The following is an 18,033-nucleotide window of genomic DNA, read 5'->3' on the forward strand; positions in this document are numbered from 1 at the left end:
CAACATTTGAAACTGTTTGACGTGACTCATGTTAATTATGATAGAAATTGAGATTACATGCTAAAACATCAGATTTAATTAAAATATAAACTCAAAATCTGACTTCAATTATAATTCAGAAAATATTTGGTAAAAAGGGAAGATAACGTTACAGCAAACAAATGACAAAACGGGAACACTATCACTAGTTACTACTTCTCTATATCAATAATGAAATAAATAATGTAATTAATATTACTAACGTTTTGATTAAGTAATAATGTATTTCTCAATAATGAACAATAATATAACCGACCTCTAAAGCGATTCATCCCCTAGTTTGCCATCCTTGGACGTGGAATATTTTCTTCTAATTTAAATGGGACCACTACTGAGGTATCCTCTTTCCAACGAAAAAAGAATCATAAAAATTGGTTCTTAAATTATCAAAAGTTATCGCGTAACGTACAACGTACAAAAAAAACATACAGTCGAATTGTGAACCTACTCCTTTGTTTAAAATTGGTTAATAAAGAATCTTATTTACCATACTACCATGTCCGAAAGTTGAGAGCGTCAATGGTGATGGCAGAAACAAATAATCTCTTTCGAAATTAGGTTTTTCTCGTTGTTAAATTAGGATATGTAGGAAGAGATAAATATTTTTTTGTAATATTTATTTTTCTGAACTTATGAGGTGTAGAAACAATTACAGATCCGGATCATTTAACGACTCGTGAAAAATTTATAAAAAAAAATTCCGAACCACAACTGTGCCACAACCAAATAATATTTTTTACGTGAACCATAGATAAAAAGTCACTTGTGTATAGTTGTGTTCATTTTGTATCTCAATGTAAACTGAATGCAGATAAGCAATACCGTGTCAACTAAAATGGCACCTAAAGACCTTTTCGTTGTTTTTGATAGTTTGTTCTAAAATTTTTATATAAAATGAAAACTTTTGCTGTTGTGATATGTTGTTGGGGAATTATAATAATAAATCACAACAACTCATCATTCCTAAGGTGGCAATTGCAAAAGTTTTCATTTTACCAATAAATTTTAGAACAATCTATTAAAAACAATGAACAAATCTTTAGTAGCCATTTTTGCAAAATATTGATCATGTTAGTTGACACGTTATTGCTTATCAGCATCCACTAATAATGAGAAAAAAAAAGTTTTATTACCAAAACAATCAAAATTATTATTTTTTGTATTAAAATTCGTGAAATTTCAAATTTACTATCTTCTAAGTAGGTACAGACTTGTTTTTATATTACAACTGCGATTATTATTTCCGATTTTATAATATTATAATAATTGCCATAACTGGGAAGTGCCCTAGTAGCATTCCGTAGCACTGGTATGAGTACCAGCACTATGAGTAGTACAGGGTTCTCTAGCTCGAGATCAGACAATTGGTGTAGTTGTCTGGCACATATAATTATATACACATATATGACTAAACATTTAAAAAATATATTTCATTGTTTGGTAAATTTCAGTTCGAAAATACTGCTCAAGCCGAACAGTCATACAAGACGAAACCATTAGTCGGTGTACCCTACTAATGATTTCGTTTAGTACAATAAACAATGAAGAGTAATGGGCGGTTGTTCAATTATGGCGGCGTCTAATTCCGCCCACATTCGCTCAGCCTCAAGTCCCGAGATCAACTTGAAATGCCCTTGAGGTGCGGTACTGGAACTTGGAACCTTACCATCGTACTTAAGATCGTCTCCATTATTAATTGTTGCTTATATGTATTATCAAAATTTTTATGAACGACCTATACGGGAGCAATAATTAAGGCATTGTGGTAGTAAATACATTAGTGCTTCGATTAATTTGCTAAATCTTACCGACATTGTGTAATTTAATTAAAAATTTCACAGTCAATCTCAACTAAATAATTAATAAACAACGTGGGGTAAAAACCTATTTGGTAGGGCTTGTAAAGTTTTGGGGGGTTTATTCTCGTAAGCCTACTATCTTCGTCATGAATGAATCGCATTGTCTATTCCACAGAATAACAAAGACTAATAGCGTTTGAGCGCTTACAGTACCGCGGCTCTTTAATTAATATCCCTGAAACATTTTGACAAAATAAAGGATTTTCCCAAAACAAAGGTAGAGCAATAAAAAACTGGTCATTTTTCATTAACAGGTTCATACCCATCTTCCTGTCTGAAGTCAAAAATTTCTCAAGGGATCAACCGAGATATAACATGTAACATCATCTTGACGGCAATGAGAAGTACACCTTAAAAATAAATTTCTATTTCCCGGAATCTTACAAAGCGTACTTATATGACTCAGGTGTGGCCTTAGGCATGTGATAAAGTGTAACATTGTTTATCAAAAGCCTACGTTGACAAGATTTGAAGAATACGCACCCACCTCTTCTTTTGTTATGCTAATGCTAAAGTGAGGGATTTTGTGAAATACATAGTTTTAGTAACTCCGAAATATTATTATTGAAATAAAGGATCGAATTGGAGTTTCCATTGGGCTCTATTGAAATGTGTATAATAAAATTTTCAATTTACTGTCAGATGGTAGGCACGGCCATTCCTCGGCGAACTTTTGGGATTCAGAAAAAAATTAACGCTATGTTTATAATACATCTGATCGTTATTCCTCTTTGGAAATATATATTGAATGCAGTTTATTCGAATATTATTGACATTAGGTAGTTTTATTCGGAATACTTCTTCTAAAGGATGTACTTGTTCAGCTTGTTCAAACGTAGGAATCTATAATGAATTTTGGTTTGTATTTTCGGCAAGAGACGGCAAACATTTATCTGTGACTTCTTAAGTGACCATAACTTATTCATGATTTTAATCATACGCTTGCATCACACTTACTACTCTACCCGCATTACAAATGCAGACTGACGTAAATATACGGAGGGCGGTTTTGGAAATTTTATAAATATTCAGTAAAGAGGGAACGCTAGGGCTTAATCGCATTATTATGAATCCCCGAGGCCGAGGGTGACATGACATGCTTAAAAAAAAAGCGAAAAATCGGCTGTTGAATACTGCCGACGAGTGACCTTTCACTTTAGTTATTTCGTAAAAACAGCGTAGGAGGTTTAGGATTAATCTGTTCAGAAGGTTGTTTTAAACGAAATAATTCGACAGAGAAGTTTTTATTTGTAGCTTTAAAAACATCTTCTTTTATCCTGCTCTGCTAAATGCAGCATTTCCAAATAGAGAGTCCGAGTAAAAACGCGATAAACACTTTTTTAGATATTTAAGCAACAAATTTATTAACATAAATATATCTAAGCAATATATTTATTAACATAAACTTATTCCTTAGATATCTAAAAATATGTTTCTCGCGTTTTTCTAGAAATGCTGCATTCACCAGAGCAGGATAAAAGAAGACATTTTTAAATCTAAACAGCATTTACAATTTGCATTTAAAATTAAAAGTTACTTCGTACTATATGGTTACATAATAATGTAGCTTTTTTATTGATTCGTAAAGTAAAAGCTTAGTTATGTGTCCTATTGTAGTACATCGTGACTGGTTTAGCAATAACGTGTTTCAAAGTCAAAGTCAAGTCAAGTGTTATTTGCTTACCTATTAAATAAACATTATAATCAAAGTCAAATAATGTTTATTTAATAGGTAAGCAAATAACACTTGAAATTGTAATACTGATTAAACTCTACGCTCATTCGTAAGGCAGATTCCCTTGAGAAGAATGAGGAAGAAACTCCAGGGGTTGCTCTTTGTAAATATACATTTAAATACATTTATCATTACAATGTTTAATTTAAACATCTTAGATCGAGATTACTTGAAAGAGCTTAACGGATCACTATTACGGATTTTTGTCATCCTAGTACGCAGAAGCTTTATTATACCTTTAGTATAGTGTTTGTTTCACAATAGTTTTAAGCCTAATGGCAAATTTTGAATGTCAATCGGAATCTTATTATAGAAGCGTATTAATTGCCCCTTAAATGAATTTGTGACAAAATCTATATCATATATCATCTTCTTGGTTTCTTGATGATTTCCGACCTCCGAAGAGGCTGAGCTGCTATATAAAGTAGTTAAGGAGACAATTAGGTTAAGAAACGTGTAGATTAAGAGAGCCACTATGAGGTTGGCATTTGTGGAACCCTCTATAACCAAGGATTAAAAAAAATCTATTCCTAGTTTTAATAATTACATAAATAATTCCAGAGAAAATGGCGACAACCTGGCGAAAATGAATTTTAGACTTTATGAAGACGACTGTCAAAAACAGCAAGTTTATTTTTATTCCTCGTATTAATGATATATCTGTCACTATTTTGCATAAAAAAATTTATATTTTTCTTAACATAAATAATATTTTCATAAATGTACTGTGATGTTCGTGTAAGAATGTTAATCTCTTTATTTAAAATAGGAAACTACACGTAGCAATGGGTCGACAAGTTGTATGCTGTTTAGCACCGCGCCAAATAATAGGGGTTAAAGTATGAAATTGCCGATTTGTACTGAAAATCTAAATTGTTTATTTTTTAAATTTTTAACAAATTTATTTAATCAAAATAGTTGCCATTATTATCTAACATTGCTGCCATCTAATGGGAAGGTTATTAATGCCTTTGCGATAGAACTCCGACGATCTAGACTGCACAAACTGTGTGAAAGCATTTTGTACTGCCTCCTGGGAAGAAAACTTCTTGTCACGTAGATAATTGTCCAAATCACGAAAAAAATGGTAGTCCGTTGGAGCAAGGTCTGGTGAATACGGAGGATGACGAATGGTTTCTAACTGCAGTTCCTGAAGGGTCAAAATGGTTTCTCGTGCTGTGTGCTCGACACGCCTGTCGAGAACAGTTGTAGTGGCACTCAGAGCTTTAAATCGCAAAGATCTTAGGGGCACTGCCACTGCGCCAGTCACCCTGAGACATAAGTTGACAAGTCCCACGTGCCTGTTATTTCACCAGCACCCTTACGCATCTAAACTGGAACGTAACAATGCTCACATTACTGCGTGGCGGCAGTAATAGGTAAGGTGGCAGTACTTCCCTGGACGAACTCTTTCACAAGGAGCTCTAATGCTACTAAATTTATATTAACTTTTTTCTTTCATGTAAAAGAGTTTTAAGTGATTGTAATGTTGAGAAACGTCGCGTAAATGAAATTTACTGAAGAACTGTTTTAATGAGTTGATCTTAACTTGTTGGAAGAACGTATAAAAGTTATAAAATAAAAATAGTTCAGTGTTTTTCTCGTCAGTCTGTTACTCTACATTTAGCGTCACCAGCATACCTCTGAGAGTCTGAATGTCTGAGTCAAGCTCGATCAAGATCAGATGTTTAAAGTCCTTGCATTAAGAAAATTCTACGATATGGTACTGCTGTTACCAATATTCACCTGATGGAAAGTGATAATGAGGTCGACGATGGATCGTGCACACCTAAATAATTATTAAATCGTGTCACACACTCTCCGAATATATGTTTATTGTAACGTCCTGCTGCTCACTCTAGTACATAAGGTCATTGGTAGAAGTTAAGAATATAGCAAATGAGTCCTGTTCGCCATAATTTCGTTATAGAGATAAATAATTGTGCTAAAAATAAAACTTACCTATACTCTGACTAACCCAAATTCCCAGCATATCGAGCTGTAGCAGCCGATGGTAGAGACTAGCGCCGTGCGCATGGTTCATGAAGAGATGGTAGAGGAAGGAGCCTAGCCAAGGGGCCAGCGCTCCAAGGAGGTGGCACATGGAGAGGAACGACGCTCCTCCACCCCATGGCAGCAGCCTCGGGAGGACTACTATCATGAACACTAGGGATACACCTGCAACAAACATTTAAGGTTACTTTAGCCTACAAAATGTACCAGATGTGCAAAAACGGACAATGATGGAAACCTCTGGACAATAACTTGCATCCGTAATGCCATTATGTATCTGAGCGTTAACTTTTAGCCGATTTCAAAAAAGGAGGAGGCTCTCAATTCGACTGTATTTTTTTGTGTATATTACGCGATTACTCCAACACGGTCACCTATCAGAAGTCCGAAATGACATTTTTCAGAAATAACGTTTGCTCTAATTTTCATAATCTCGAAAGTAATTTTGAGAATAAAATGTTTTTTCTTTTTAACCTAACTTAACCTAACCGAACCTAATCACGTCTTTGCGATAAACATCCAACACTACCTGAAAGAACAACGGTTTCGTTATAATTCGGTTTTCCGTGTAATAAACATTCGAACAAACGTTATTTCGGAAAAAATAAATTCGAGTTTGTGACAGGTTACCCTCCCACACTTGTGAGCCGATTTCGATGATTCTTTTTTTATTGGAAAAGGGGTACCTTGGTAGCGGTCTCATTCAAATTTGAAGAAAATATTCCACCTCTAAGGACGGCAAATTAGGTGATGAATACGATTTATTGGTTTTTACCCACTTTCCGTTAACAGATTTTAATAAAATTTGGGAAATATATGTAATTCCATAAACTTATGAAGTCGGTTTTTTTTATAAAAAAATTATAATAATTTATTTTAAGCAACAATTCAATTTATACGTGAATTCGTTGTAACTGACCTTTGCTGAGAAACCTACACCTAAAACGCACTACTCCTTGATAGAACGTTAAATCTCTGTATATGTAACTATATTTTATAAATAAAATTTGTACATATGTATGTAAATCTCAATGTTAAGAATATTTTTCTTTCGTATAAAATATTAATTTCTCTTTTCAGGAAATTAGAATCAGCAATAATAATAATAACAAGTAACATTAGGAGGATACTTTATGAAGACCCATTGCTTGAAACTATAAAAAAATATTTCAGTCAAGTTGTTTTCACTGTTTTGATTAACAAAATTATACTTTATAACTGTCATTATTTGGAACTATATATCAAAACTTAAAAATTCGAGTAGATTTTTTGTAAAGACACCTTTTGCAAGGGATGAAAGAAATTGTGGTAAAATAAGTTATATACCTGTTAATTTATACTCGCTATTACGCAGATATTTATCTTACGTCGTGGTGGAGGGAAATTCCAATAGATTAGAGGAACAAGGGACATCGCTTATGTTTGACCTTGTGGTTGAAAGTGGCATTGTTAAAGCATCTCCTGGAGAGAACACACATTTAAATCTTGCTAGTCATTGTATTACGTTTACGTTGTTTTCTCTTCAAACCAAACACTGCACACTACAAACACTTGCACCTACAGCGCTGGATGAGTGTATCCCGTATTCGATTCCCAGTAAAATCAATTTGGGAAATGAACTTCACTAAATTAGTTCTGGTCTGAGTGCTCCAAGTGATGCCTCGTAGTGAATTACGTTGCATTGGTTCTTATAGTACAAGGAATTCCCTAATTTGGGACCAGATAATTGGTGTGGTTGTGTGGTATATTATATATATATAAGTAATACCGTGTTTACTGTATGTCTATATGAATTAAGAAGGTACAACGAATAAACAATTAGCTTCTATTTGAAATTAATTTTTAATTGTTATAAATTAATATTTGACGATTAATCTAAATAGTAATCGCAAAAGTTCAAGATCATAAATTACCTACCTTAAGTAGAAATCATAATTTTAAAAACAATTAGAGTCTAAAATAGAGATAAGAATAGTATATTATATATAAATATTTTTTATTTATACATATAGACAATGGCACATCAGGGGTCTACTCTCGATCTCCGTCCGAAACAATTACTGTCAAATAAGTAATATTCGACAAAATAAAAAGACAAGTATCCAGTATGAAGCTTCATTCGCATCACGCGTCTTTTCATTTGGTCAAGTATTGCTTATTTGGCAGTAATTGTTTCGGACGGATGTCGGACGGAGATCGGGAGTAGACCCCCTGACTACACATTTTTGTTCGAAAATCGCCTCTAGTGCAACGGAACAAGATACGTCAATGTGTAGCTTGATGTGCTGGCGTGGTACATAATAATATTGGCACAGTTTTGATGTTATACAATTTTTAAAAGTTTCTCTATTATGCACCATTTGGTATACGAATATTTCAAACATAATTAATTATCGACATTGACAGTACAAAATAAATAAAAAATATTTAAAGTATTTCATATGTACAACATTTATAGATTTATTTTTCATATGTAAGTATACCTACATTTATTTTTCTGGTCATGTTCATTAGGAAAAGACGAAACATAGCACAGATACATACTTGTACCTACAGATGATTGTAGTGCTCTTTATTAAATTTTTTTACTCCTGTACTTGAATCTATCAATTATAATTTCATGAATCATATCACAAAGACGCTCTTTTTAGTTCTGAACCAAAATTCTATTGTCTATGGTACTCGCTACTGAACTGAAAAATAAATAAAATATCAAATATGACCCTATTCAAACGCTCTGCTGCCACCTGATTGGTTAAATGTGTTGTGTTTCAATATTTTGTGTTGTATGCAATTATTACATAATTAGGTCTCAAAATCGCGTACTCGACAAAGCCTCGTGTCGCACTTACTTTCAACTGCCTTCGTGGCCGAACGGTTACCTTGTCGCACTGCCACGCAGAGGTCCCAGGTTCGATTCCCGAACCGGGAGAAATATTTATATGGCCTACATTTATTTCTCTCGTAAGTTTAGATGTAATTTGTGGTGGTCTATGTGTGTGTCCATGGCACCTGCGACTCAGGGTTTCCCTAGGCGGGGTTATGTTGAGTGTGGGTTATGTTATTATTACTCGACATTAGGTACTCTCATTAGCATAAAATACGATTAAATATCACTTCAATCTATAGAATTTATTGTACAGAAAGACTACACAGATAAGTAATATTTTCCATATTTTTCGATAAAAATCCCTTTTGAAAGTTTTTTGGATGTTCGTGACGAAACTATAAATAAAAATTCATTTGGAGCCATGCGCCTGATGGTAAGCTACACGCCTATCCATAACAATTACAGTGCCACTCAGAGCTTTAAATTGCAAAGATCTGAGGGGCACTGCCACTGCGCCCGTCACCCTGAGATATAAGTTGACAAGTCCCATGTGCCTTTAATTTCACCAGCACCATTACCCTTCAAAACCGGAACACAGTAACGCTGACATTACTGCTTGGCGGCAGAAATAGTTAAGGTGGCAGTATTACCCTGGACGAACTCTTTCACAAGCAGCAATAATGCTACTAAATTTTTTTTTCTTTCATGTAAAAGAGTTTTAAGTGATTGTAATATTGAGAAACGTCGCTTAAATGAAATTTACTAATAGAGTTTAGAGTAATTTCTAACAAAATCGTTAAAACTTCACTGGTGTTGTAGGTCCTTTCATTGTATTCTTAAAGTCATGAGTGTTAGGTTTTGTCTAATTTTATGAATTTACATTACCGTGCAATAACTAAATTAAAAAGAAATTATAGATTTTTTATAGTTTTGATTGCATATTTCCCTTCTATTCTACTGCGTTTCATATTCTACATTTAAACTAAATAGGGAGCGAAAGAGTCCGCAGCCATAAATACAAGTACCATTAAGTGGAGACCATAATTTTCGCTCTGAAAAGCTTTCAGAGATGGTGTAGATCGATTGAAAGCTAAACAAGGAGAACTGGGTAAGTATACTTTCCTGAATAAAGGCAATCATGAAATTAAATCTATTTATACATATTTTCTTCTTATAATGACTGTGACCTTTTTTCTATTTAATGTAAATTCAATAAGCCGAATCACGAATATTTTCTTGTGGATTTATCAAAAGGCAGTGTTATGAACATTGTGATTTATCGATGGCGATGTTACTAATGGTTTGAAGAATGGTTTCGATGTATTGCCCCTTTAGTACGAATGTCACAACTATAATGGTAAAACGTTACGTAACATACTACAAAGTAAATATGTTCACTAGGATACGTGAAACGGTATTATAAATATTCATGTCATATTGGTGACAGAAGAAGAGCGTCATACCTACAGCTGCAAAACGTGCTGCATCAGAATACGTGCTCATATGAAACGTTTAAATAATAAAGCCACTCTTTTCGCCCCGATTGGGTTAGGCAGAGACACTAATGTGACAATCATTAATATTGTTTGCTGCATCAAAATATTCTTTCATTTTGCATGGAGCCGTTACCACATTAATACATATATTATGTACTTGTCTGTACTTTACAGCCGTTCAAAATTAAAATTATTAGAACCATAAGATCAGACCACAATACGACAGACCACAAAAAGGCTAGTAAACGTCTAACATTACATCTAAAAACTATATTTGTGAAACCGTGTGATGTTCCCGAAATGTTGAAGGATTCTAATATTTATTAGTTTCGCCAACAGAAATATACTATTATACATGGACACAATATAACACCGCCGAAGTTACTCGTATGTAAACCCAATAATAGGCAAATATAGCATGCACACAGCATCATACCAATCCATAAAATTGAATAAAATTGAAGTAGCTAACTACCGTTCAGTTTCAATATTAAATCAATTTTCCAAAGTTTTCGAACAGGTAGTCTATCTGGATCTGATGAATTATTCAATTAAAATGATGTGAGACATCACGGTCAATGTAAAGATAAGTCTACGCCTAGTAACCTAGTTAATTATATCACGGACTGAGCTAATTGTCCATAGAGGTACTCAAGTAGACACTATGTACCGATTTTAGCGACGCGTTTGATAGAGTGGATTATAGTACTCTCTTATCATAACTCCTTGACTGTACAATTCATGGGTCCTTGCTGCGATTGTTTGAGTCTTATCTAATATGATGTGTGCACCGTGTAACTTTAAACGGTTTCCAATCTAGATCCTACACAGCACATTCCGGAGTGCCACAGGGTTCCCAACTCGACCATCGTAGTCATTAATGACAATGCTACGTATAGCCGTTATCGTGAATACTTGGTGTGTATCTATGACCTTAAGCCGTACAAGGACGTTAAGTTTCTGTGGGTTGAATTAACGGCAATATCGCGATGATGCGAGGATTATGATATGTTATTTTACCCAATCAAGTGCAATCAAATATTAAGTAAACGAAAAACTAATACTGTTATTCTGAAAGATTTTCTTTATAATGCAGTTTATAGTGAATCAACAGTCAAAATCACATAATGACATTTGATATAATTTCTAAGGATATAATCACTCACTGTATTTAATCAACAAAAGGTATAACAAAAAAAGGCATAATTTCAATATGGATAATGAAACTTCAGTATAACAAACATTAAATATAATGATTAAGTGATATAATGAACAAATAGTACAAGTACTACCAGTATAATGTATTAAATAATATAACACAATATTTCGTTTTACGATTAGTTGAAGCGCCCTACATTATGTTGATAAGATTTTTTTTATTCCATTAAATGTACAATCGCAAAATATAATTGTTTTTGTATAACTTTAAGTGCTTTTTGTGTTATAAAATATATTTATTACAACTTTAAGCAAAATATTTATTTGCATATACTAACCTAACCTAAACCCACAGGAGGAGGTCAAACTAACTAGGAAATGCAAACGAATCCGATGCTGGCAGCTTTGTCATATACTAACCTAACCTAAACCCACAGGAGGAGGTCAAATCAACTAGGAAATGCAAACAAATTCGATTCTGGCAGCTTTGTCATATACTAATCTAACCAAAAACCAGAGGTGGGGGTCAAACCAACTAGGAAATGCAAACAAATTCGATTCATTCACTGTTGCACCTAAACACCACTGGAATTATATTAACTTTTTTTTCACACATACACATTCAACATTATACTCAGTGAATGTTATATCTGAAGTGTTTATATAAAATGAAAATTATGCCATCGGTATATTACATTGAAAGTTGTTATATCAATCGTCTATTATACCCAGTGACCTTTATATCATGCAAGAATATGTCAAATGCCTGTATACCATAAATTAATTATATCTGTTGAGAGTTATATGGACTAAAAATTTGTCATTTGTTGTTTTATATTACGAACCGCACCTACACTTATATACTATCAAAAATATGTATACATGAGATAAAACACGTACAATTTATTTTTAAGCGCATTAACTTGATTCCTGTCGTATAAGGATAAACAATGCTCGTGTAGAACAGACTACGACGAGCATCTTCTTCATTTCCAGTTATAAAAATTGAAGACTCGGAGGCAAGTTCACGACCAACTTTTCTGTACAATATTTTACATAGCTCGACACACCTCAAATAATGTATAAGGTTGATTTACGAAACGATTGATATGCGATACCCAGAAGGCATCAACGTTGCCCGGCATGAAAGATATTTTCGGTTTCCATGTCTCGTGCTAATGTAGGCCATTTTTCTCCGCTCTATCGTAACGGAAAAGCTTTCAACAACGTTAACTCAGACGAAGTTGACATCTTTCACGACTCATATAATACGTTCACGGGGAATGTAACAACTACTGTTCTCAAGAGTTGTATTACACGAGTTTATACTGTAATCTTTTTAGATAGCAGATTGATTTTTTAATTTGTAATGGCATAACATAACAAAGTTATAAGACAAGACAATGTAAGTTTCTGTGTGTATGTGCCGATGGTGTACCTAAATAAACAAAATACGCGAAGTCACTTCAAGAAGAACGGAATAAATAAAACCCGAGAACTTTACTACGTGATCAACCTGCTAACACCGGTGGTATTACCAGCTACTGCTTTTTTGTTTCTTTTTTCCGGGCCTGGAAATGTGAAAAAAGGTAACTTTTTATTATTAGCTATGAATAAAATGAAGTTTAATGTAAATTTTAAACAATAGAATATTTGATAGTTATCTAACACCAAATACTTTTTATTCGTTTTGGAGGGTAGACGTAAATTGAGGGTCAAATGTGAAAACACAATATCGGTTTTCCAATTTACTTTCCACATGTGAATTAATTGAAACTATAATAAAAGGAAACAACCTGTCATTAACTGCCTCTGTGGCCGGAAGACTTTCATACCAGACTGCCACGCAGAGGTCCCGGGTTCGATTCCCGGGCCGGGAGAAATATTTGGATGGCCTACATTTATTTTTATCGCGAGTTTGGATGTAATTAGTGGTTGTCTGTGTGTGTTCATGGCACGCGATACAAGGTCTTAGTGCGGGGCTATGAGCGTGTGAGTTTAAGAAATGAGTCTGTGTATTGTTATTTTGGATATCTATTTAAACCCTGCCACGTTACCCATTTCTGCCGCCAAGTAATGTCAGCACTACTATGTTTCGGTTTTGAAGGGTAAGGGTGCTGGTGAAACTACAGGCTCATGGGACTTATCAACTTATGTCTCAGTGTGACGGGTGCAGTGACAGTGCCCCTCAGATCTTTGTGATTTAAAAATCTAAGAGGCATTGCAACTGTTATGGACAGGCGCGTTGCTTTCCACCAGGCGCACGACATGTTCGTACCGTCACTTAATGTTATTAAAAAAAGAAAAGTAGAATCTCGTCTCAACGGTGACCTAAAAGATTATTATTATTTATTAGTGCATTTGTGTGTGCAAAGTGCTTTTTTCGATAATCAAGGACAATAGGTTATGATTTGGAAATAAACAGGGTGACAAACTTAAGAGTATTACCTACCTATGTCTTTGCACTATAGACCCATCAACTTGATGTACAGAAATAAGTTAACCCGCAACCCAAGGCAAGTAAACTCTTTGGTTTGTATCACTACGCCGCAGTCACTGCATGAACGCTGTACGTTTGGCTACAGTCTCGTTTCCGACCGTAACATTGAGAACCTGCTGGAAATATCTCGAACGTGGCACAAGGGGCCACTCGTGCAAAAAAATCCGCCGCAAACTGTAGGAATTTTATTTTCTTTTCTCTATGAATGTCAAGTGCACAAGGTTAAAAGAATTTAGATGTTTTTATGAGACAAAGTGACGAGATGAACACGTCGTACACCTGGTCGTAAGCAACACGCCTGTCCATGATAGTTGCAGTGCCACTAAGAGCTTTAAATAACAAAGATCTGAGGGGTACTGCCTCTGCGCCCATCACTCTGACTGACTGACTCTGACGTAACTTGACAAGTCGCACGTGCCTGTGATTTCATCAGAACTCTTACACTTCAAAACCGGAACACAGTAATGTGAGCATTACTGCTTGGCGACAAAAGTAGGTAGAAATGATTATAAACATCTCGATGCTTTGTTTCAAGTGGCTAAGTACCATATTTATGTTTCAACACGAGACTGTTAAACGTAAAACTTCTCAAAAATACGTGTTGTAATTCTTTAAGACAACCATGTTCTATATACATATGTAGCAGCCACCAGAGGTGCCAGAGTGCCAGAAATCAAACCACTGGATGCAGGTGAAAGGGTGTGAGTTGTCACCGCTGCGCCATGGTGATATAAGGTAGAAATAGTTGAGTCGTTGGTTGGTAGATGACTGGTTATATTTTGGAAAAGAAACTTGTTTATACTTATTTGGTACGTGCGTCTTTACGCTGATCCACCCACAGTGTACGGTCGTTACTTTTGCTTGCACTAAGACGTGCCTGAATGTGCCGGAAGAGGGTTTGACATTCTGGCACGTCTGGTGGCTGCTACAACATAATTATATGATTAACCGTCTGTTAGTAAATAGAAATAAGCTAAGGGCTTTCACGCGAGGGTTATGTCACTTTATTTTAAATTGCGCGGTTTTGCCGCGTGTCGATTTGTTGCCGTGTCCCATGTGTGGTGTATTGACGTTTGTATCTTGTTTTGTATTTATATACCAATATAAAATACGAGTCCTGTACCCCACCGTAGGTGGGGTCGGGCTCAGCCTGCGGCACTTGGTTGGGTTCGGTTTAACGGGGTGTGCTCATGCTCTTCGGTGGCACAGCAGTTAGTACTTTGGGCGCTTGATGAGGAGATCGATTCCCGATTTGCGCCAATTTAAGAAACAAACATTTCCAAGTTGGTTTTTGACCACTAATTATCATCAAATAATCTTACAAATCTTTTCGTGCCAATTTGCAGTCCGAGCAAAGCAAGTTTTTTCAACAGCCATTTACGTAAAAAATTACGGCTATATTGAAAAACGGCGGAAACAAAATTTTACCCCAAATTATGATTGAAGCCATGCCATTTTCAGTTGAATAAGAAGAAATTTTTATCTATCGCCAAAAAAGTTTGTATGGCAGCCATAGCGAAAATTGGCGAAAAATAAATTTTGACCGCTAGTTATTATTAAACACTCATACAGACCCCGACATGTCCATTTTCAATCGAATTAGAGCAAATTTTTATCTGCCGCTGAAAAAGTTTGTATGGCAGCCACATTGAAAAAAGGCGAAAAATAAATTTTGATCACAAATTATTAACAAAAACCTATAGAGACTCTCACATACTGATTTTCAGTTGAATTAGAGCTCATTTTTATAAACTCTTGTTTGGCGGACATATTCAAAAATGGCGAAAACCCAATTATTATCAAGCACTCCTAGAGACTTCCATAGAGACTACCATATGCCAATTTTCAAAGGGATCTGAGCAATTTTTTTTTCTGTCGCCAACGAACGTTTCTATGACGGCCATATTTGAAAATGGCGAAAATCCGGCGAAAAAAGAAACTTCTAGAGGCTTTCACATGCCAATTTTCAGCCGATTTTCAGAGCAAATCTTTTTCGACAGCTATTTTTAACGAAAAAACACATATATGGCAGCCATGTTAAAAAATGGCGAAAAGAAACTTTTGACCTCCAAATTATGATTAAGGACTCCTAAGACGCAAGATGAAAGGGTGCATGCCAATTTTCAACCGGATCGAAGCAAGTTTTTATTCGGCCGTCATTTTGAATTCACCATCTTGAATTATTTTTAACACAGGCAGTTGACCACTGTTACCCTCTATGACATTCCTTCGAGCACCTCGTACCTATCTCTAATAGTTTCCGTTATAGAAGACAGTGAAATTTGTATGGCGGCCATCTTGTTTATTTGAATTTAGAAAAATTTTTACATTCGGCGGAAATTGCCCAGGGTGTACCTCATAAAAGTGCACAAATATCCCTTCCATACATTATAGTTTTTGCAGGCCGTTGATCACAATCTCATATTTTCCACATTCAGGTCATCTCATACTTGATTATTTACTTTGGAACCTATCCGCGTACAACGGTATAATAGTTATTTTCGATACAAGTGCGGAAAGATTATTTACGAGTCTCGAGGCTTCAGACAAGTTAAAATGACAAATCCGCACGTGTATCAATAGACGTTTTTTAATACATTTGTGAAAAAATTACATTGAAAATAAAATAAAACAGTATTTAAAAAAAAACTCATTTTATTTCTTTGTCTGATCAAAATTCAGAGTACAATGGCAACTATTGCCAGTATTCAGCCACATTAACATTACTATTTTAGTGGCGCAGCGCGATCTCGCGTAATACTCACCTCCTGTCATTGTTAATACTCAATCAGCCATCTTTATGGAAAGTATTTTGGTATTTTTAAATGTAACCCGTTGTTTTATAAATGCAACAAATAATATGTTTGTAAGTTGTAAGTCAATGTTTGTAAGTAAATATATTTTAATGACGAATGACTTACGTCACAAAGCACATAAACACGAAAAATACCACGTTTTGAGCAACTGTATTAAAAATATCTTTTTAATACAGTTGCTCAAAACGTGGTATTTTTCGCACTACAAATCGTGCGGAAAGTTGGATTTCTCGCACTAGTGCTTTTTACTTTCCAGTTTTTTTTTAATTTACTGTTGTTTTAAGTCTTAAACATAGAACTAAAGAGATTGTATATTTATTTCACATTTATGTGCTTTGTGACGTAAGTCATTCGTCATTAAAACTTATATTTATTTACATATACTATATAATGAACGTATCGAGTGGAGGTCTATGCCTACCCCTGAATGGGTGACAGGCGAGATTTTTATGTATATATTTGTTTTATGTATTACAGATAAATTGTATCTCACTACCGTGCACGGGTTCCTAAAGAAGTTTAAACAAAAGTACCAGGACTTCATAATAAGAAAAGTGGTTACAGACCGATATTACAGAAAATAAACAAAAACAGCACGTTAGAACTAGATTTCCATAGACTTTTAACTAATGGTTGCAGTGGTTGTATTTCATTATTTTAATTTACTGGCAGAAAATGAGTTTTTTTTTAAATTCTGTTTTATTTTACTTTCAATGTAGTTTTTTCGCAAATGTATTAAAAAACGTCGTTTGATACACGTGCGGATTTGTCATTTTCACTTGTCTCGAGTCTTGACCCTCGCCTCTGTCTCGGGCCAAGATGCCTCGAGACTCGTGAATAATGACTAACTTTCCGCACTTGTATCAAAAATAACTATTTTTCCACCATATCGGAAAGTATGCGTTCTATTTCTATCAGTGAGTCTAAACTTGTAGCTTTATACATAGGGCACACTGTAATTTTTCGTAAATGGCCCACAAAATTTGATTGAGGCTCAGAAACCGGATCGCGTCACTTGGTGCAATGCCATGCTTACCAGATTCAACGAAAGGGCGTCAAATTTGGTGTGGGACATAGTAACAGGTGACGAAACATGGATTTATAGTTACGATCCTAAAACAAAGCAGCAATCGAGCGTATTAGTCTTTCAAGATGAGCCGAAACCAACGAAAGTGGCGCGCTTGCAAAGTGTCTCTAAGCGAATGATTAGTTATTTTTTTAAAAACTATAAAACAAAACTGGACAGGTGGCTACTGTTGCTTTGGAGAATCGTTATATCGTGAATGGTGATTGGTACACGACCATTTGTTTGCCGGAAGTTATTGACAAACTCCGTAAAAATAACCGTAAACGCCGTATCATCTTGTACCACGATAATGCCAGTTCACCACAGCCAGACAGACAAATGAATTTTCGAAGATGAACAACTTTGACCTTATGAGCCATCCCGCGTACAACTTTTATTTATTTCCAAAAATTAAGATCCAGTTACGCTGTCAACGATTTTCATCACTTGAAGAGGCTGTCGAAGAGTATGAAAAATATGTTTCAGAGATTGTCACGAAGGAGTGGCATAAATATTTTCAA

The 18,033-nt window shown here is 34.9% G+C and overlaps 1 protein-coding gene across 1 annotated transcript in view; it reads right to left on the reverse strand.

Annotated features, from left to right (window-relative positions):
• The window catches only part of LOC113237869 (progestin and adipoQ receptor family member 4), a 112,986-nt gene that overhangs the window by 61,651 nt on the left and 33,302 nt on the right, over positions 1-18,033 (reverse strand). Inside the window, exon 2 of the mRNA XM_026474568.1 lies at positions 5,596-5,811. Within this exon, the coding sequence (XP_026330353.1) occupies positions 5,596-5,811 (216 nt within the window). The remainder of the gene's footprint in view (positions 1-5,595; positions 5,812-18,033) is intronic.

This window comes from Hyposmocoma kahamanoa, unplaced genomic scaffold, assembly GCF_003589595.1.
Source record: "Hyposmocoma kahamanoa isolate Upper Pololo Valley unplaced genomic scaffold, ASM358959v1 94, whole genome shotgun sequence".
In the NCBI taxonomy this organism is placed as follows: domain Eukaryota; kingdom Metazoa; phylum Arthropoda; class Insecta; order Lepidoptera; family Cosmopterigidae; genus Hyposmocoma; species Hyposmocoma kahamanoa.